The 22,223-nt window shown below is 38.8% G+C and overlaps 2 protein-coding genes across 2 annotated transcripts in view; both read left to right on the forward strand.

Moving 5' to 3' along the window:
• Nucleotides 1-22,223, forward strand: part of LOC307017776 (uncharacterized protein) — a 307,460-nt gene that overhangs the window by 258,380 nt on the left and 26,857 nt on the right. The window lies entirely within an intron of this gene.
• mrpl22 (mitochondrial ribosomal protein L22) lies at nucleotides 32-3,950 on the forward strand. Its single transcript, XM_079647547.1, has 7 exons — nucleotides 32-191; nucleotides 289-331; nucleotides 1,168-1,303; nucleotides 1,409-1,474; nucleotides 2,298-2,375; nucleotides 2,607-2,676; nucleotides 3,656-3,950. The coding sequence occupies exons 1-7, from the start codon at nucleotides 167-169 to the stop codon at nucleotides 3,862-3,864; spliced, it is 627 nt and encodes a 208-aa protein (XP_079503673.1). The 5' UTR covers nucleotides 32-166; the 3' UTR covers nucleotides 3,865-3,950.

The following is a 22,223-nucleotide window of genomic DNA, read 5'->3' on the forward strand; positions in this document are numbered from 1 at the left end:
ACGACCATTAACATTTGTTGTCATTCATTCCTTTTTTAAACGTAAGAATGTATAAGAAAAATAAAATGTGTCTGATACGCAGTGAATAAAGCAAAACAAATATCTATGTTAACTCAGTAAACATCACTGCCGTCAAGTGAACACTGTAGTGTCGCAAAAAGGAAATATGGCGACGGCAATGACAGGACGTGGTAAGACAAATTCAGCCTTTTAACCTCAAATGTACAATGTTCTGACACAAATGTGTCCCCTTATGAAGTTGTAACGGAACATTGTTTGTGTTTTCAGGTATGGCTTTCATTAGAAGTATATCTGGGGTGTTGCAATCACGGTAAGTACATCGCCATCTCTGCAGAAGGACAAATGTCTGTGGACTGGTTTAATTAGCTACTCATAATACACACATCTACGTGATAATGTAACGTTGTGAAATAGAGAACTGCAGTGTGTGTGAGCAATGTTATGGTATCTTGTTTTATCTCGGAGGAAAGGTATAGACATTTTATTTGTAGTCCACACATAATCCACATTAACAATGGAAATGTGTTTGGCCATTTCACCTTCAGATTGTTGTCATTTCAATGAACTTTAATGACTAAATGAACAGAAGCTGTGTTTTTTGTTTTTGGTATGGTGTGGTAACCTGGCTCCGTTCACATTGTAGATATACACTTAATCTTATTACCATCCAAACATATGTTACATTATTCTGAGATGTTCCAAAACACTTTTCATACTGTGAATGTAGAGCTATCTTCTGAAAATAAGGGGCAGACCTTTAGCACCTCCCAGATCGCAGCACCTATTTTATAACGTGTGCCAAATAATGATTCTATCTAGTGAACGGTGATTAAATAAATATAGGGAATGGAAGCCTATTATTTTGGATGAATACTTAATTGTATTCCTCTTATTTGTAGTAAGATAAGATGTACTTTATTGATCCCAATTTGGGAAATGTTTGGGTTGCAGCAGCATAAAAAGACAAGGCATTGTACATTAGAGCAATTAAATGAATATAAATAAACAATTCAAAATGTAAACATCCCAAATATAAATAAAATAGCATTAAAAAAAGTAGAAAATATACATGTTGGGATACAAATTTACAGTAAAATGTTCATGAATGTCTGAGCTTGTACTAAACTTTCTTAAATGTGTCTCCAGGTTACAGGTTCTGGGTGCCGGTCCTCTGCAGCTCTCATGTCTGCACACGAGCACGTCACTGGAATCGAAGCACTGGGAGAGGAACAACCTGAAGATGTTTCCACCTCAGAAACCAGATGAACCTCGCCGGCCAGCAGTAAGTATTTTTCTCTGCTTTTAATAATTATACATAATGAACTGTTTGGATGTTGTCTCTGTGATGTTCAAACACCTGAATACTGTGGTGTGTTTCTTTCTCCAGGAGGTTTACCACAGCAGAAGGCAGATTAAGTACAGCAAAGACAAGATGTGGTACCTGGCCCACATGGTGAGAATGGTGGAATTTCCTTGTCAATATCATGTATTCAGATGACCAACAAAATCAAACGCCTGACCTAATCCTGGCTACAAACAAGCAAATGCAGAGATGCCAGTTGATGACAGTCAGATCATTGAAAGTCAGGGCATTTTATCCTAGCAACAAGTGATTAATGTATCCAGGGATGTTTAATAATTATTTCTAAACAATGTGAGAAGTATTTTAATCATTTTCAATATCTTATCTCCATGGCTGCAAAACCTTTGATAGATAGATAGATAGATAGATAGATATATAGGTAGGTAGATAGATAGATAGATAGATAGATAGATAGATAGATAGATAGGTACTTCATTGATCCCAATTCTGGAAATGTTTGCGTTGCAGCAGCATAAAAAACACAAGGCAATGTACATTAAAGAAATTTAAGACACAAGAAATAAACAGTCCAAAAATATTTCAGAAATATAAATAAAATGGCATTAAAAAGTTAAAGAATATAAAATAAAATAAATATATATTTGTGGAAAATTCAAATTTCCAGTAACAAATATAATGCAGGATATTATTGTGCAACACCGGAGTACTTTTCCCCCCGAACTAGGCCGATGGGTCCTTTTACACAGTTCTCAGTTTGTTGTAATTTGCAAACACAATGCTAGATGCTGCCAAATTACCCTTTTAAGTACTAGTACTAGTACTAGTACTAGTACTAGTACTAGTATACTGCAGTTACAAAGGGACTTCCTTTGGCATTGCAGCACCTTGCTGTCATAACAGTTGGGAAATGTTTAATTGTTTTTCTCATCCCAGTGTTTGTTCTCCCTTACAGATCAGAGGGATGAGCATCGATCAGGCCATTGCACAGCTGCAGTTCAACGACAAGAAGGGAGCAAAGATCATGAAAGAGGTTTGAAGCTGCACATTCACTGTTAATTATGGTTGGCCAAGATTTGGGTTGAATACAATTATACAGCACATTCTTCAAAACATATTTAATCACATTCCTGTATTTTCATTTCATTTTTAAATGTCCACAGCTCATGTTTGAAGTTGTTGTGTGTTCATGCATTATTCTAAAATGACTCCCCATCACACCAGATGGAGTGTATTTATAGCTGTCACTGCTTTGTTTGTTCAGGTTCTTGAGGAAGCCCAGGAGATGGCGGTCAAAAATCACAATGTAGAGTACAAATCCAACCTGTATGTAGGTAAGTGTCTGCAGCACTGATGGGTTTCACTGTGTAAACAGCATCACATTATTAACACAACATGACCTCCGGTGGTTGTATTGCCAAGTAAAACGAACAAACACTTGAGTCTGCACAATGAATGTTGGTGCTGTGGTTTTTAATTAACATTGGGGCTAATAAGAAAGGAGAGATAAGAGGTTCCAGTGAAAAACAAAATAATGAAACATAAGGCGCAAACAACAAGATACAAAAGCAGGTACTTAACAAGATACAAGACTAGGTACAAAAGACAATAATTGGAAAGTGTGTACAAGTAGCGGAAATATAAATAAATCAAACATTATAATAAATGTTTTTATGAATTGATGTTCTTTGATTAAATGTATAGTTCAACAAGACATTTGGAGTAAAATGAAACAATCTTTTTATCCCATATATTTACGTTCAACATATATTGTTTACAGTATTACTTTTTTATCGAGTAGTCTGACATCCTGTTAACACACAAGAAAGAAAAGACGGAAAGACAAAACAATTACAAAATATTCAGTATGATTTGGTTTTCAAGCTGTTGTACTAAAGATGCAGGATATATTTAAATAGGTAGAATTGAATTTGTAAAGACTTATCCATACAAATAGAGAACATTAGCTTTCCCCTAATTATTTACTTGAAACCTTATTTGTTGTCACAGACTTTCAAGCTTTGTGCCTGAAGCAAGAATTCAAAATTCACAATTCAGAAAATGACCTTCAGTAAATACAGGTCTTCTTTTTTCAAAGCAGTACATTCTTTTGAGTCCAGATGTTGTGCTGTGTGAGTCATTTATGTGGAGTAGAGACGTTATTACAGATAAGCCTAAACTGGGCACAATCTTTGTTATTTTCACCGGTTTTCATTCAAAGTCACCTCTACAAATTAAATGAGTATTCTCTACCATATCTCTATCTCTGTTTATTTCACACCCTCTTTTATCACACCCCCTCCCCTCCTGCAGCTGAATCCAACTCTGGCAAAGGGAGGTACTTGAAGCGGATCCGTTACCACGGTCGCGGGAGGTTCGGCATCATGGACAAAGTGAACTGTCATTACTTTGTCAAGCTGGTGGAAGGCTCACCCCCAATAGTGGAGGAGAGGACGAGCTTCGACCAGGCCAAAGAGTACGTCGAGTACCTCAAGAGCAGAACCATCGTCCACAGCCTGTAGACCAGCTGATAGGAGGATACTTCACATGATATTTTTCTCTGTATGTGTGTGTCATTTGACTTTTGTAAATAAAGCATAAAACTTTACTTATTTTTTGTATTTTGTATAAATATATAGAATAGAAATATTATTCCATCAGTAATGTACTTTAAAATTATCTGATGACTAGTTCAGTCAGAAATCATAAAAACACATGAATTGTGTAAGGTTGCATTCGGGAGGTTGCTTGCCGGTTTCAAGTTTATTTATATGACACGCCTATTCCAGCTACCTTGATTTTGCTTTTCTTCAATTTGTTATCTTTTGGACATAAAAGTCCTCAGATGCATTTAACAGAATCATGTCCAGTCAGGTGATTAATAGTCAGGCGATTTTTTTATTTAATGTTCATTTTTTTGTACAGTTTGCTTATAACTGCTGGCAATTAACACATTAAATGAACAATGATTACATTTATTTATAATTCTTAAATGAATAAAATGTTGGGAAATTGATTGAAAAATAACAAAATCAGCTTCTGGAAGCAACGTCTGCTGCTGGTAGATAGGTGCAGTGCATTACACAAAACAGATAAGATAAATAAAGCACCACACCACAAATCAATGCCAGCTTTATTCATCACTGCCAGTGTGGGCTTCCAGATAAAGTTCACAGCTAAGCAGCAGCAGTGAATGTTAAGCTAAACTTACCTCGTTTTAATTTGTACATTATTTCCTCAGAAACTATTGGTTATAATGTCCATGTGGTTTTGTTCAGTCCTTCCAAATCATGGTGATCCTGACATAACGTCAATATAGGACGAGTTGGGAATGAGAATGTAAACGCTAATAAACAAAACTCTAGATAACTTTGTGGGTAGGAGTTGATTCGTAATTTTCAATTGTAGTCATTTTAAAAGTGGCTGGGTAAAATCTGATACCAAAATTGATGTTTGCCACCCCCTCTGCAGCAAACAGCAAGTCACTAAAACACTAGGCAGACACAGGAAAAATGTCCCACAGCACTTCCTGAAATAACGTCTCTACTCCACTACTCCTGTGACGCCTTAAGTGTGTGTCTGCGGAACTGTCACAACTTCACTGTGATGGGTCTGGCAGTCGTGTTAGGAAGACAGTAGACTCAGAGACAGACCATCCCCACACTTTAGATCTGTGCCGGCGCTGGACGCAGGGTGACAGCAGTCACCATGATTGCTCCAAGGAGTAGAAAACCTGTCAGCTTCCCTACTTCATCTCTTCACTTCGCCCACTGTTCGGTGAGGAAGTGTCCTGCAGACATCTTCGGAGCTGCCTTAGTGCACAGGAAACGTTAAGTTGGGAGTGTCAAGCTTTGCTACGAAGATTCAGTCTGGCAAAAAGTGGAAGAGGAGCTTCTTGTTTTTAAATTGTGATTTTAAAGGATAAGTCAGGCTTCTTATAAAAATATGATGGTGTTAATATTAAACTGCACATCATACAACCCTTTAATGTTTGTTTTTATCAGAGGACTGATGTGAAAATTGCTTGTTTATTCAACCTGGTTTGCATTATTTTCTTAAGCTTCATGCAGGATGTAATTATGTTTGCCTATTGTGATGTCTTATCAATGTATTATTGTATTCTCTTTTGAATTTCTGATCATTATTGTCAGCTTTTCTCTAGGAAATTGCATTTAGAGGCAAAGAAAACATCCTGATATGAAAAAGTGTTTTCTTTGGGAATTAGTACTTTCTTAATGTCACAGTGTCTCAGTGTTGTCAAGGCCCAGTGCTTTAGTCTCTGCTGATCCTAATTGGCCCTTGTTTCCTGTTCCTGATGTGAATGATCCAGCTCGTGTATCTGCCTGTCACCAAGTCCCCCTAAAGCCCTTGTCAGCTCTCAGAAGCTTTCAGTGAATTTTCAAATAAAAGGCCAACCGCTGGCCCCAATTTCAGCATACACGTGCCCTCAATCTCAGGTTAGAGGCAGGCTTGGTCCCACAGCATCAAGTAGCATCGACTCCTGAAAAGAGCAAAAGGCTTCATCTTCTTCCCCTCCAGCAGACTTTCACATACTCTGAGAACAAACACAAACATACACAAACATGCAGAAAGAAGGAGAAATGTGGGGGGGGGGGGGTTCCGTTTCCTATAGTGTGTTATATAGGTGTTTCCCAAGGCTACACACTCCCCCCGACTGAAACGCCTCCATTGGATTACTTTGTTTAACTTCCGTAACATGATGATATCGCTACGTAACACTTGTGATTATATTGGCTATAGCGCTCCAACACATTGTACGTGATAGGCTAAGGGGCGGGACATCTCTAAGCGGTTGACCAATCACAACAGAGCCGGCCAGCTAACCAATCAGAGCAGACATGGCTCTGAACCTGGCTTTTGAACTTCAAATACAAATGTGAAGCTGAAAATAAGCATAACAGGGTCCCTTTAAAACTGTAAAAGGCACACAGTTCTTGTTCGTCCCTGGAGACCAACTGATGCCGAATTGTTGTCGCAGATACCAAAGATATTACTTACCATTGAAACACAACAAACAACATTTTTGAAAAATATCCTTTAAATCAATATTTCAATTCAAACCACGATCAAGAGTCACTGTTTTCTTAAGGACAAACTATGAATCATCTCCAGCATTTCGTAGGCGTTTCATTCCAAATGTCTTTTGTCTGGGTCGCTGGTGTGATGAAACATTTACTTTCCCTATTATGGATTTCATGAGAAGTCACCTAAATAAATGATAATAAAACAAGAAGCCAAGCTACTTTCCTCTCTGTTACCCCCCAGCATCCCAGCAAATGGATTCCATGGTGTCCAGTGTGTAGGCCTACATGAAGTGAATTATGTATCGTCTCATTTCAAGCATGAGTTCATCAAGCAAAAAGACAAGAAAACGTGCTGCTAGAGTTGGGAATTAACTGAAGGAAAAACTCAAGTAGTCTGGGCTTCATTATTCACGATGGGTGAAATTGTGATTTAAATTGTACTGTACACAAGCATATGTGCTACACAAGAATATGTCCTACACAACGCGGGCCACCACATGCACATAAACACACACACCTGGATGAAAGAATGAGATGGCATGATGCTTCCTTTCATATGTTTTTAATGTCGGTTGTCGGTCATTGTGCCGGAGCAGTGCAGCGGAGGCCCAGATTGAGAAACAAATAGAAATCAGAAGCCAGTTGTGTGGAGAGTGCCTCGGGGTGTTATTCATTTCCTCTTAACTTTCCCATTTTTTTCACTCCCCCTGTCTCTGTGGTGGCGGTGTGCAGAGAACGACAGCCACAAAATGGTGTTAGCTCCCAAATGAAATCTTGGGCACAAATACCACAGAGCAGGCTGCCTGCTGGCCGCCGCTGGATGCTGTGCCCTTGAGAAACAAATCCAGACACAAAACATTTTGTTAGCTCTCTGGACAGCCTCCAACAAAGCTACACAGAAAAAAAGCTCACAGTCTTTATCTATCTGGCAGGAACACATCTGTTTTCAAAAGAAGAAAAAAGGGAAGAAAGTAAAAGAAACAAAAGTACTTAAGCACTTGTCTGTTCTTGTTGCACTTCAATGCTTTAGTTGTTTTGTTTTTAGGAATAACAACTTAAAGGCTTTCTTAACAGACTTAGTTTTCTTATCACATGCTTCAACACAATACTGCAGCTTTATGTAGAGCCTGTAGGCTGAAAAGGTGGCTCTAAAATGTTTATTGTCCCCTTCTTATTTATACCAAATGATTGTCACTCATCTGGACGAAAGTAGGAAAACGTTTTCGTATGCTTCATAACTATGCTTCACTAGCGTTCATGCCTGTTCCGATTGAACACATTTGAAGACGTGGCGAAAAGCCAGCCGTCATATAGATTGTGAGAACGACACACATTCTGGACATTCTCTCATCAAAGGTCTCCATGGTGTTGTGCACACAAACAGAGAAAAACATCCAAACCCTGCTTTCTTTCACAGCTCAGCACACACGGTCCATCGCCACATTTCAGATTCATTTTTTTCTGGTTTGTTGCAACTATGTATGGCACCAGAAACCCAATTTCATTGTTGAAATGGTGTCTCAGATGCTGTTCTGTGATCCGACAAGCACTTTGTTTTAAGCTAACTGAGTCTTGAGTAACCCATATCTCATCCTGGCCACATATTCAAGCTCCTCCTGGGTATCGTTCATCTGCTTTCTGTCAGACTTTAGGACTCCAGTGGCCAAATACAATTTATTCCGCGTGTTCTGGGTCATCCCTGGGGTCTGACCCTGGTTTGTTCAGGGTTGTTAAATCACCTTCTTCTTATAATCACTTAAGAAAGAAAACATTATATACTGTTTCCTTTATGCGAGCTGGAGAGAAATTGTAGGTTAAACAGCAGAACTGCCTTTTAACCTTCCTTTTCTGATTTTGTTAAGGATTTGTTTTAGAACACAAAATATTTGTGCTATTCTGCAGCGCCCCTGCTGATCAGCATTAAATTATGCTTAGCTGGAGTCAATTCAGGAGGAATTGTAACCCCCTCATTAATTATGTCAGATTTTGTCAAGATATCAATGAGCCAGTCTTTGCTGCCAAACATGTTAAATGTTCTTTTCTAGAGGATACTGCGGTCAATTCCCATTTCATGTCTTCTGTTCAGTTTCCATCAAGGGATATTCCTTTATCTCTAACCTCTTCACATTTCTAAATTTTACTTTTCCCAATGTTAATACATTTATTTCCCTCCTAAATCAAGTCTTTCCTAGTTGAGCTGACGGCACAAACTGACATCCTTGCAGAGAGAAAGCAAGAGAACAGTTTGTCAATGATAACTGTTGGAGCTATATATCTCTTTATATTATTTAATAGTTTAACATTTATTTTCTTGCTGTTTATAGTGTTTATTGTAAATGTATTCTTAGTTAGTGTCATAAGTTAAAGTAGTTTGTATGCTTTTATTTTGAAGGCATGTTTGGGCACTGGGTGATTAGAGCACCTGGTGTAATTATATATATTGGAGACAGGTGGAGGTGGGAGCCAGAGCATAGTAGGCAAACGGTTTTTTATCAGGGTGTTTCAAGCCACACAAAGGAAAGCCATAGGAATGGCTTAAGGAAAAGAGATATAGGAAACCTCTTCATTGTACTTTATTATTGGAATAAAATGCACAAATGGAGGTTCTTGTCTGGACTTGGATGATCATTGCCCTGCGTAAGATCCGCTAACTAGTGCCTCAGCAGCTGTTTTAGGTCTATAGGATTTTGGCCGCTACAATAACAGTTGAATAAGCAAGCATACACATGAGAATTAAAGCTTTACTAATCACTGTTAAGAAATTAATTTCATAAAGCAAGTAAAATAATTAAGGAGTGGAAGCCAGGTGGTAAGTGTTGTTTTGAGTGAACATTTTGAAAGAGGTGATCAAAATGCAATCCACCAGCCCTTTAAAGCCACAAATCCACGGTGATATGAGTTAACTGTATTTGATTTGCACTGGGTGTCACTGTTGCATCACATCTGAATCCTCCTGCTCCAAACTGCTCGTCGGAAGATCCAGCAGCAACACGTATCACAGGACTCAGTTTCCCTGAACATATCTACAGACTCCTCCAACGGAACACATCCCACATGAAACCAGAGACACAGAAACCAATCTGCCACAACTCTGCTGGATATGTGCGCTGCATGTCTTTCTATTCATCAAGATTAATTTCAATATTTCAATCTGTCACGCATGATGCAGAGCGTTGCAGTGCAGGGACTATGTGCAGCCGGCTGAGAAAAAAAGAACTATTAAAGAATGTTACAGTAAAATTGACTTTCTGTAATTCTGATACTGTGCGTGTGCATTTCAATATTTCATTTCAGCTGTACAATGGTTAATCAAATGCCCAGGCACACATCCATGAATGACAAGCAACACTGCATTTGCATTGATGCCAAAGCCCCGCAGTGAATCCTTTCCACACAAATCCATCTGGAGCTGAATCACTTTTGCAGAGTGACAAAGTAAAAAAACAAAACAAGAAAAGATGAACACGTTAGAAGCATTTGTCCTACCTTAACTCCACCAAGATTCTGTTAGGGAGCAGTGGAGTGGATCAACACCATCAACACACAATAAAAGACACTGTTTCATACAATGTAATTTATTGATTAGCAACTTCAGGAAGAAAGAATGAAGCTGTGAAATCCACTACTCACTCCAAAGGGAATTCTACGAAGAGGACTTCATCATGTGGCAGACACAAAGTACTGGCACACTGCTTATCTTTGTATTGACCTGTTTTTGTTCTGCCTGTGCATGCATTATAATAGTAGTTGGCTCTTGGTAAGTGACCAACAGTTGTTCCCAATTGTGCTTTTTACAGTTCACTATGGGATAATAACAGTCAACTAAATGAGACCTGCGTAATGAACCTCACAGTAATGTATTGTGAATTACTTAAGAGACAGACCTCCTCTCCTGCTGCTGACATCTAATTGGTGATCATGAATGAAATAACTTGAAGCAGAAGTATCATTTTATATCCAATCTTTTGTGAGGTAAACCTGAGCATTATCAGCTGCAGGGGACAATTAAGGCCACGCATTTAATGAACATAAAGTATGTATTATTTCCATGTTTGTTTTCAATTATTGAATTCATTAATTCAAACTTTATTTTGACTTTCTTAATTAAAACCTGTTAGGCCCCAAGCCTGTTTTTCAGGTTTCAGGCTCGAAAATGACATTCCCAGAACAAATGACCATATCTTCCCTTCTAAAAGGGTTAAATTAATAATCTTTTTTCTCAAAGCGGACACAGACACATTGGATTAACCTATGGATTAACTACACCATCGTTTTTATCGTTTTTAATGCCATTGAAGACCAGTTTTGACCAGACAAGACCAAGGTAAACCATGTTAGCGTTTTTGGCTACCTAACGCGACATGTTTTGATGTAGGTTTTTGTTATTTTCTCCACGAATTTCTAATCTTTGACTGTTGAGGTGGGTACCAATAGATTCGGTGTCTCTTTACGATCATAAACGATGTGTTGGATGTGCAGCTAGGATAAGTAATAAGGGGGCTAGGAGGGATTTTCGGTGCAGTAATAGGTTAGCATTTTCGCTCGGGGCTAATTCAGAGGGTCAGTGTTAGCATTTAGAGTTTTTTTTGAAAAACAAAATGAAAAAGATCAGTTAAATTAGTTTTTTCCCGTTATATGGATATAAAAAATTCATAGTTTATTAAATATGAAGGTTCCTTAGACGTTGTTTTCTTCAAATGACGCGATTTCGGCCCCGGATACGGGTCCGTGGGGTTTAAGATTAAGGAAGGGACCTCATTTAAAATAATTCAATAGTACAGAGCTACAAGAACAGCCCAGCTCTTCCTCTTCCTCTTGCTTTTGCTTCCATGTTGGCTTCCATTGTTGCTGTAAGAAAGTACTCACCTATGGTCTTTTTATAGTGCTAACATCCTGATTGATGAGCCAACAATTATGCTATCAGGTGTTTGGTCAGGTGGAACGTGTTTCTTGATTATTGGTCCATGTGTGAGGCATTTTGAATATCAGTGTTTTAAACCAACTAACACGTGACTTTATGTCAGATTCCTGTGTCTTACGTGGAGAAACGTGTGCAGTGGTTTGCAAAAAGTGCCATTTTCATTTGCAAATTGTGTGAAAAGCTGAAAATGTGTTTAGAGTTTTGGAGATTTGAGCCGATGTTTTGCTCTTTAAGTGTCAGTTAAAATAATTGTGTTTTATGTATAATTTTAGTGTGTTAGCAATCGAGAAAAACTGTAATTAGAGAGTACTCTTCCTCCTCCTCTCACTCTCAGTCCAGCTCTTCCTCTTCCTCTTCCTCTTCCTTCATGCTTCCATGTTGGCTTCCATTGTTGCTGTAAGAAAGTACTCACCTGTGGTCTTTTTATAGTGCTAACATCCTGATTGATGAGCCAACAATTATTACGTGTTTCTTGATCATTGGTCCATGTGTGAGGCATTTTGAATATCAGTGTTTTAAACCAGCTAACACGTGACTTTATGTCAGATTCCTGTGTCTTACGTGGAGAAACGTTTGCAGTGGTTTGCAAAAAGTGCCATGTTGATTTGCAAAATGTGTGAAAAGCTGAAAAAGTGTTTAGAGTTTTGGAGATTTGAGCCGATGTTTTGCTCTTTGAGTGTCAGTTAAAATAATTGTGCTTTATGTATAATTTTAGTGTGTTAGCAATCGAGAAAAACTGTAAACTGCCTTCTCAAACCCAAATACTAAATTCCACATATGTTCGTCTGTGCAATAATTTTATCTAAAGTCAATATAATGGAGAGGGCATTGTATAAAACTGTCACTGAAACCCACTTTAATGGCATTGATTAAGTGTCAGCAGGTATTACTCAATCCAAATGTAATAAAAAGACAGGTCAAATCTGATATGAAAAATAAGCAAAGATCAGCTAAAGCAAGTAACCTTTTAGCGTGAAGGTTACTTGTTTAAAATGTGGAGGTTGTTGAGGTTGTCACAGCCGTGTGGTTATTACATTACATGTTACTTGTTAGACCCTTTTATCCAAAGCGACTTACATACTCAATACTGTGGACAATCCCTACAGGAGCAATTTGGGTTGAAGTGTCTTGCCCAGGGACACAATGACATGCTGACTCTATCTAAGGCTCTATCCACTGCACCACAAGCCTCCCTATGGTTATTTTAAATTATTGACCCCGTTCGGCCAATCAGAGTTGAATACTCTTTAAACCGTGGTCGTGAATTGGTCTTAATCTTTCTGAATACAAACCAGCTCTTTGAAGATGATCTATAAGGTCTGTAAATTATCTAATTCTGACCTGAATCTCACTGTATTAACAGCTTTGTTAGCGTTGCAGCTGTACCTTCTCTGTCACTTGAATCAGGGCCAAAGTCAGAGGAGCCCACGTTAGTTTCTCACAGTTGCCGCGGGGAAAGTCACCTGATGCCCAGCGACGCTCGAGATTAGAGGCTCTCTGGTCATAAAACGGCCCATAAACACAGAAACAATCAAGGGAGGAACAGGCGTGGGAGTGTGTGTGTGTGTGTGTGTGTGTGTGTGTGTGTGTGTGTGTGTGTGTGTGTGTGTGTGTGTGTGTGTGTGTGTGTGTGTGTGTGTGTGTGTGTGTGTGTGTGTGTGTGTGTGTGTGCAGAGAATGTTTGTATGCGTTTGTGAAGGCCAGGTGGAGCATAATTGCCCACCTCCCTGCCTGAAATTCACTAAAGCTAAACGTTAACTCTGAGCTGAGCCAAACCTTCTTTATTAACAAGGAACATTGCACCTCTATCCAGTTAATGAAATATTGATTTGGAAATTGTATTGTAAGGCGACGGAAAGCTTTTAAAGTGCTTAGCGCCTTTGCTCAGAGCCAACTTCATCAATTATGTTTTTTGATGGTATTATTGGAAAAGGTTCCTAAATCAGAGAGCATTTTTCCCCAGGTTTGGCGTGCACTGTGTCCGTGATTAGCGTCATATTCTGTTCAGAGGTAAGTCGGGGCCCGAATGGCTACATGTTTTTTTAATGAAAGATGTTGGCATCAAACTGAGTTTCATAATGACGACGACAGTGGGACAGAGCTGATTTAATGATGTGTTTGTTCCTATTCCAGTCAAGCTGTTGAAAATACAAAAAAAAAAGGGAATTAGTAACATTTCCAAATGTAGTTCACAATTAGCGGGTCACTATAATGGGATTGTGTGTCTCTGGTGTCCAGACTGGGCCAATTCTGAAAACCTCATGAATCAAATATGTCAGAATGTTGCATGTGTCTGCACTGTAGTATCTATCTGTACAGTATAGATAAGAAACTAATCCAAGCCAAATGGAAACCACTTCCTGCCTGAATTTGGTTATTGTGGTATCTGTGTTGAACAGCAGACTTTGTTGGACCTCATGACTCAAACTGTGAGATAAAACTAAATGTCACTGCAGGAGATAAAAAGCCAAAATCGTTACAAAACAACAAACACAATGCTTCAGTACTGCACTAAAATTGTTTGTTCTCACATCCATTGTACTAGGGTGGTGGCAGAAGTAGACACAGGTCACAAATGTGTCAGATACAAACTATATAGGTGGTTACATACCACAAGAAGGTTAAATGATCGAAAAAAACAAAATGCTTCAACTGACAGCAGATGAAAACAGACACATACCCATCTTGATGAGCACCTGTATTAATAAATGTAGTATATATGTTTTATTCCACACATATATTTGGTGGTTTGAAACATTATTGTGCACCTGAGTTGTGAGGATGCCTGTTGTATACAGATACTCTGAATGATCTATACAATAAAACTTGGATATTTGATTATTTGAATATTGCAGCATTAACTGATGGGTTATTACAGACAACATCATGTAGTATAAACATCATTACACCATATTGAAACAAACATAACCAAACTAATACCTATATATATTATGTCTATCCTGAAAAGCAGTAATGATATCAGTAATAAACCAAATGTTTAAAAAAATTGCAGTACATCAGTTGTTCAATCTGTTCATACATTGGGTGAGTTTTGTCTTTCAAAATATTCTGGGCCTCTGTTAGGAACATGTTAGCAAAACCATTACTTAATATATTACACATGCATCACAAAGAACCATTAGCTTGTATAAAGAGTTATGTTTCTGGCGACCAAACAAATGTAGGCCCAGGATTTAGAATCTTTGCCTTGGGGAAAACATCTGACTAGCAGCCTAATGCTCAACATTGTTTGCCAGCTATTCACTAACTGTCTCCTTAATGTCAGCCAAAACCGATTCTGAATGGATGTAGGAAACACCCTCATAGCAATCTTTCCACACATTGACATAATTCATTATGTAGAAACAGGCTGAAACAAGTGCTGCATTTTATTTTGTATTTCTCTTTGAATTAGAGTCACCAATGGCCTAATAAAGTTTCTTTCATTCACCATTATTATAATTTTTTTTAAATATAGCTGAATTGTGCTTTGTATACATGACCAAAGGGGGTACATGGTGGGGAATGGGCAGTTTTCCATGCATTGGATGAGCTTTAGCGACCCTGGGCACCAACATTTGGATTAGCAGCAGGTCATCATGGTTTATTACACAAAGTCCATCAGACAGCACTACGGAAAGCACCTCTAACACTTCACTCTGCTCAACCACCGCTTCCCTCGATTAAAATGCACAACTCTGTTCACACTCCAGTACAGTTAGCCTTTGTTCCACTTCATGCCTCAGCAGCCCTCCACCATTTATTTTCCATCGCAATAAAAGCTTTAACCAGATTTTGTCCGCACAGAGCAATTCATTTATTCATTGACACACAACAAACCAAAGTCAGGATCACAAACAGAAGAAAACATTTTGGCGTTGAATACTTATTGATGCGATACTGCTGGAAAACTTCTCAAATACAGCATCACAAGAACTCACACATTTTCTTTGTAATGTTCCGTCTTTTTGCACCTGTTCCAAGCACTTAAAGCTGTAAAGGCTACATTTTTTATATTGCAAAAACATTCTGTAGTGTGGCACCAGACATATCAGTCTTTTTTAAAAGCTGTAACATACCTGGAGTTTGATATACACAAACATGCAAATGAGTATCCACAACTTAACCGGTTAGTACAAATAAATGACTGTTTGAAGTAAAAAATAAATTCAGATAACTTGAGGCTAAGGCTGTTCTTCTGTGGCCAAGAAGCATGTTATATGTTGTACTAATGGCTTAAATAGCTTCCACTGTGTTCTAGTGTCTAAGAATGTAATGTGATTACCTAGCCTTTTTTATTTAGAATGCTGATGCATAGTGTCTTACTGTCCAAAGCATTAGAATGTATTGACAAAGGACACCATGTTTAATATGTCAACTTCCAGTATTCCTCCTTTTTTCCTAATTTCATTATAATAACAATTTAAAGGACTTCAGACTGACTTGAAAGGGAAAATATATAATGATTATTATTACTGTTATAATATAGTGTATATGGAACTGTTAAGACTGTTGTTTTTAAGGAGCCTCTAACATCTTATAGAGGAACCAGATAAGAATTTCCACCAACATAGCTGGAGATTGTTCAGTTTTTCAGGTTTTGTCCATCCAGATTGAGAAGTGAAGAAAGAATGTGCATACTTTTACCAATTCTGCTTTCATTGTGGGTGGGGAGAGAATGAGTGTTCCCCTACAAGACCACCACTCATCGACTGGATGTACACAAGGGCCCGACGCAGGACCAGATGTTGTTGTGTTGCTGCCACAGTCACTCACATTTTCATTAATCATTATCCAAACACTTCTCCTCTACTCTTTTTAAATAATCGAACACATGGGCTGCCTTGTCTGCCACTCTGCCCACTACAAATGCGTCGCCCGGCCCGCGGTTCATCAAAGTCCCACATCATGAAACAGCCTGAGCCGCTGATCTCCTTCTAATTTAATGATAACTATCACCTGTTCGCAAAGCGCAGCAAGACACTTTAGATGGTGTGTGAGTAATTGGCCTGTGCCTTTTGCTTGATTAATTTGATTGCTACATTTTTCACTGTCCCCTCTCTGGTGATTGCTCTGGCACTACAGGTGCTAGGTTTCATTAATTACGTCCTTAATTGGTTAGGAAATGTTGCAGGCAAGTTTGTTTTGGGGGAAGGTTGCTTTTTTTGCGAACGGCAAAACATCTCAGAATGTTTTTCACACTTAAAAAGATAAATGAACCTCATCTTTTCAGCAGATTGTGTTGAAGATTCCAGGAGGTATCAATACTCAAGGACAACCAGCTGCTGGGACTGTTGGATAGAAGATGGAGAAGTCTGGAAGCTAATATGCATTCTTGCCCACTTTTGTCCTCTGCAATTATCTAAAGACTGACATCTCAGAACAACAGAAAGTTGACTGCAACTTCAGCATGTCCCAGAGGTAACATACGTCAATTGAATACACAACTGTGTTTTTAGGTTGCAGCATATCTTTGTACAGATATAACCTGAAGCAATGATGATGCTAAAGATCCAGTGTCTGAAATGTTACATCTGGGACCGCGACATTCATTTTTAATTTTCAGATGCAAAACATATACAATTTAAATCACCATGTGCCTCCAATTCCAGTTTGTTTTCCTGGTCTTCTGGGGTTTTCTATCAGAACAAGAATTGTGACCAGGGCGCTGAGTAAAAAAGAAATCCCTCAAGGAGCCTTTCTTCTGCCATGCAATTATCACTTCAAAGAGCCAGTGATGGTAAATGATACAGCTGTCTCTTTCTATGATGGGATATCCATTCTTCTTTAATATGGTATCATGGTTTCCTTCTTGTTTGATGTAACATTGGATAAAAGGGTGTGTTTCATTTCTCAGAGTCAAAAAGTGACCAGTAGGACACAAGCCTGCAGTGGATGCAGTAATGCTGCCCTTGAGTGGTAATGTTGGTTTTTTATTTTCTTTACTGTGATATGCTCCATAGCTCAGTGGGCAATAGCTCCAACTGGGGTTGGGTCCAGACCCTCATAAAATGGACCAATGAGCATGTTCTCAGATTAAGATTGATTTTTCTGACAATCTGATGGTGATCAACTTATAAGACATACAGCACCAACAGCGTCGTAAATACAGAGCTTTGGTTATATCGGTTATGTGGGGACTGTTTACTCTGAGATTTTTTTATGTCAAAGCTTGAGAGCGATAAAGGTTTATGGTCTGATTGCAAGGCAATGTTTCTCCCTGTCATTATTCAAACAGGCATGATGAGCATCTCAAGAATGGAGTTCGACCCAATCTCGTATCAGGTATCTGCCTCTCCTTCACTTCCCCTGTCTAGCCTTTCTGAGGTTCCCTTAACCCTTGTATGGTATTCGGCTCTGTGGGACCCGTTTTCATTATTTAGTTAAAGAAACATTATGTGATAAATAATTTTTTCTAACCCACACTCAATGGCCTTGGCTCATTTTCTGTGAAGAACATATATCAGAACACATTTTCAATGACCGCCCACTGTACCCCCCCCTACACATTTACATTGCATACAGGGTGTTCGGGGCTAACAAAGGTGTGGAAATTGTAGGTCCTGTGCACCTGTCTGGACCGTGTGTGTGTGTGTGTGTGTGTGTGTGTGTGTGTGTGTGTGTGTGTGTGTGTGTGTGTGTGTGTGTGTGTGTGAGTGAGACTTTTGTGTTTTTCTGCCCCTGCCATTCCCGCACAAGGTTGCAACATTGTTGATAAATTCAAGCACGACACCTGTCTGCTCTCACATTCCCGCATTATGTTTTGCGGGAACCAATCTTTATTTTGTTCACACCCTATCCAAGCTGCAAATTTGGGGCAAGACACAATAAATAAAGCTTTGCCATTTTGGGTCCTTATCACAACTGATCAAGATGGCCAAAAGATTCTCTGCTCAGAGGGCCTTGCAAATAATTCTGGATGAGAGTGAACCATTTGATGATGATGTAGACTAGGAAGAGGCTTCTCAGAATGTGAGGATCTCATTTCTGAGAATTCAGAGTCTGACAGTGACTTTGAAGAAGGGGATGAGATTGAGCATCAGCTAGTTACAAAAAAAAGACGAGCCACAGGACCAGCCGGTCAGTGGGCAAAAAACCGAGTAGCACTTTAATTCATTAATGTGATCTAACAAATGTAAAAGGGCAAATATTAACCAGATGCTGTTTATATTGCTTGTAATTGAGATGAATTAAACATCTGTTTAGTATTTTAACATAAAAATAGTTTGATTGTGTTGAATTGAAGCCCAAAAAGGCAGCCGGTCCACCAGACCCACGAACACTGGCTGAGTAACAAAAATATGAACACCATCCAAGGGTTAAAGGTTCCCTATTATACTCTTTTTCATCAATATATTATAGGTCTCAGATATATACAAAACATGTCTCTGAAGTGTTTGGCTCCAAATACCAAACAGATTGTGCATTGTCGCATGCCATAAACCCCTCAGTTTGAGCCCTTGTGAGGATCTGCAGTACTTCCTCCTTCTTTTTCCCCCTGTCTGTGTTTGTTTTGTCTGTGTGTCTGTGTCCCTGGCTACCTACATTCCGATTCCCGCCAACTCACCTCCTCAGCTGCTGCTCATCTCACTGATTGCCACTACTCACCTGCACCTGCTTAAAATCCTGGTTCCCATCCTCAGACTTCGCCAGTTCTTCGTTTAATCTTCAGTGGTAAACTATCGTCCAGGCCTACTAGTGGTTTTTCCTAGTGACTTTTTGATGCTCCTTGTGAAAGGAAATTATTTCCTAATCCTCCTTGTTTTTCCTGTTCCAGATCCACATACTCCAGCCTCTCTGCCTGCCACGTCCAGCCGCCCCTCCCGATCAGCCCAGCTCCACGTCTTCCCTCTGTGCTTCATCAACTCCTTGTCAGTGTCGTGGACAAAATAAAGCCTTTTTTTTTACACTTCACCACTGTCTCTGTTTTAGTGCTTGCATAGTGGGTTCTCATCTCCAGTCACTTCTCGGGAAACCTAACAGCCCTATTTCAAATGTGCTGCTTACACAACCCAAAATACAGTATGACATCATAAAGTGGCCAAAATCGGATCAGCTTTTTCAGACAAGTTTTTGTATAAATGGTTCAGGAAAAAAAGTGAGCAAAACTTTTTTTCTGAAGCGTTCAGAATCTCTTAACGCAGACACATATTTATGTATAAAAGACATGAAAAAGTGGATTTTGCATAAAAACCTTTAAATAATTTTCTTTTTAAGTCTCCCTTTTTCTATTTGAGTTTGAGTTTTGTGTCTACTAATATTGATTATTACATGGCTTAGTTGAATACTCGATTGTAATTGGTCAATTCAGAACACGTGACACGCTGTTAATCCAGTAGTACAGACCGATGTCAAGGATTTATTGACCGTTGTTAAGGACGCTCACATCTGCAGAAAGAAGTCCGGTCGATGTATAGTTTCGTCAAACTGTTTGCTTGTTTTTAGTTTTCCGTTGTCTACCATCTGAGAGCAACATGCAGGATTTTAATATTAATAATATATTTGGAGAGCACAGGATGAATGGTTAGTGGCTGATGAGTCCCCAGTGAAGAAAATAAAAAGACAAGAGGAACAAGAAAACAGCGGAGAAGTAAGAGAGGCGAAAAGACGGACCACATTATGGGCTATGAAACTATTTAAACACTATAGCTGATCAGCTACGGGGCAGAAACCCTCAACACGGAGCTGCGGTCCTTTTTACGCAACAGTCCAGACAGACGGCAAAACATATTCAGTTGCCAGTTACTTTGGCATTAGGGCAGGGATATCTAGATACTTTCCAAGGTTTGATAATGAATTGTGCTACTTTTAAAAGCAAGCAATGATGTTTTCAAATATGGAATCAAAAAGCTATCGAAGCAGTTCCTGCCATTGCTCAAACGGTAACTACAGACTATTTTTCTTAGCGGATGCATGTTATTTTAATCAATACAACTATTTTTGAAATCAATAATACTATTTTTGAAATCAATAAAAGCATTTCAATTAATATTGATATGTCGTTACTTTGTTGAGAATGTGGCCTTGTAATAATGTGGAGCGAGGCGGTCATTATCTTTTACCCATAATGACCGCCTCGCTGCACATTATCCCTTACTTGATATGAATAACTTCCAAATCTGCAGAGATACATACGGCTCTGATAGATCACGGTTGACAACAACAAGGAAAATGTTCAGCAAGTCATATAGATGGCCTGTGATGACACTGTTTTGAAGCTTTAAGTTCTTCCTTTTTTGTTTTTGCTGTTTTCCTTTTCCTTTTGTTAAGGACAAGATAAAAACATTTTTGGACGAGAGGGTTGAACTGTAAGCGAGGCTTGGAGGTGGCAGACAGGTAACAAACGTCTTTGGTTGCCACTTGATTGCAATACTGAATAACTGTGTTGCACGATGTAAAATATGCTGCTGGGGCTGTTGTAGCAGGGGTGCAGGGGGTTGTGTTTTCTCAGAGTGTTTCTTTTTTTCCCAGAGGGAAAGCTATCACCATGTGTGGAAAACCCCAAGACTGGATCGATTCACCCTTTCCCATCAGTCTAAATTGGATGGCCAGGGATTGATTCATCTGGGAGCTCAACGAGAGCTCCGTGCTGCTGATGTAACCTGTACTCCTCATCTGATTCACAAACACTCAGGTATGCACTTACACACTCAACCTGTGTACCATCTTAGAGGCCCTTAATCATGTAATGTGTTTTGTGTCTAGACACCTGGAACCTCTACAGGCTGATCTAGATAATGGATCTGTGGCTCTCTAAAACTTGACCCTAAGCAAAAGTCTGTATGTATTTGCAAATGGTCATTTGTCTGGCCTGCACTGTCACCTTGCACATTCTCAGGAAGAGGGAGCGTAAGCAATTTGCTCTCTCTCACACAATCACAATACACACCATTGTTATGATCCCACATTGAACTGATTTACCTGTACTGCTGCTAGTGTTTCCCTCATCAGACTCTAATTTTAAAACAGAGAGTAAACATTTTGTATTTTATTACAGTTGCTATCATAGGGCTTATATATCATTAATTACAAAGGCTTTTTGTCCACATACTATGCTAGTTAATCACAGTATCATAAGTGCATTCAACCAAGGCTTTGCTTTATGGAACAAAAGAGTATGTTTATGGGGGTTGCCTAATTGATTTAGACTGTATGTCCTTTTCTTAATAGATGTAAGTGAGTAAGCGTGCTTCAGTTTTTCAACAAGGAAATGTAATCAAGTTCTGTCTCAGTGTGACCTGTAGGGATGACACTTAACTGCACTATATGTAATTATGGAGATGTGTTTTAGAGCTTTATTCAGTATCAAGCTAGTTATTGGAATGATACATATTATATCAAATGTATGACAAGCAACTTTAACAAGCAGGGGGCCTTTATTTACTGTTGCCTATATTGTTTAGAAACCCCTTACATTTGTAGATGTGCATTTTTGGCTTTTGCGCTTACGGACATATGTAATGGCTTATGATGTATTCAACTTATTACATTACATTTCATTTCATTTAACTGCTGCTTTTATCCTAAAGCCCCTGTCACACTGTCCCGAAATTGACACCCGATGGACACACGAATATGGAATTGTGAATTTTGCACGAAGATGGCCCCGAACCTCACACGAAGGCAACATTTACATTACATTTAAGACATACAACTGCAACGAAAGTAACAACAACGATTATGTTAAAGTACTATGATACTGTACTGATTTTCAGACTTTGTTCTTTACTTTATCCGTCTTTATATGTAGAAGATATTAAGTTTTCTCCGTAATGTTGTTTCCATAACAACAACAACTTCCTGTCAACTCGCCTTCAAAATAATATATTATATCCTTTTCAGTTTTACAGAACACAAATTGGGTTATTTACATAATATGTTTACATGATTTTGTTGTACAATAAAACAACCCGAT

Source organism: Notothenia rossii, assembly GCF_949606895.1.
Source record: "Notothenia rossii genome assembly, chromosome: 9".
NCBI lineage: Eukaryota > Metazoa > Chordata > Actinopteri > Perciformes > Nototheniidae > Notothenia > Notothenia rossii.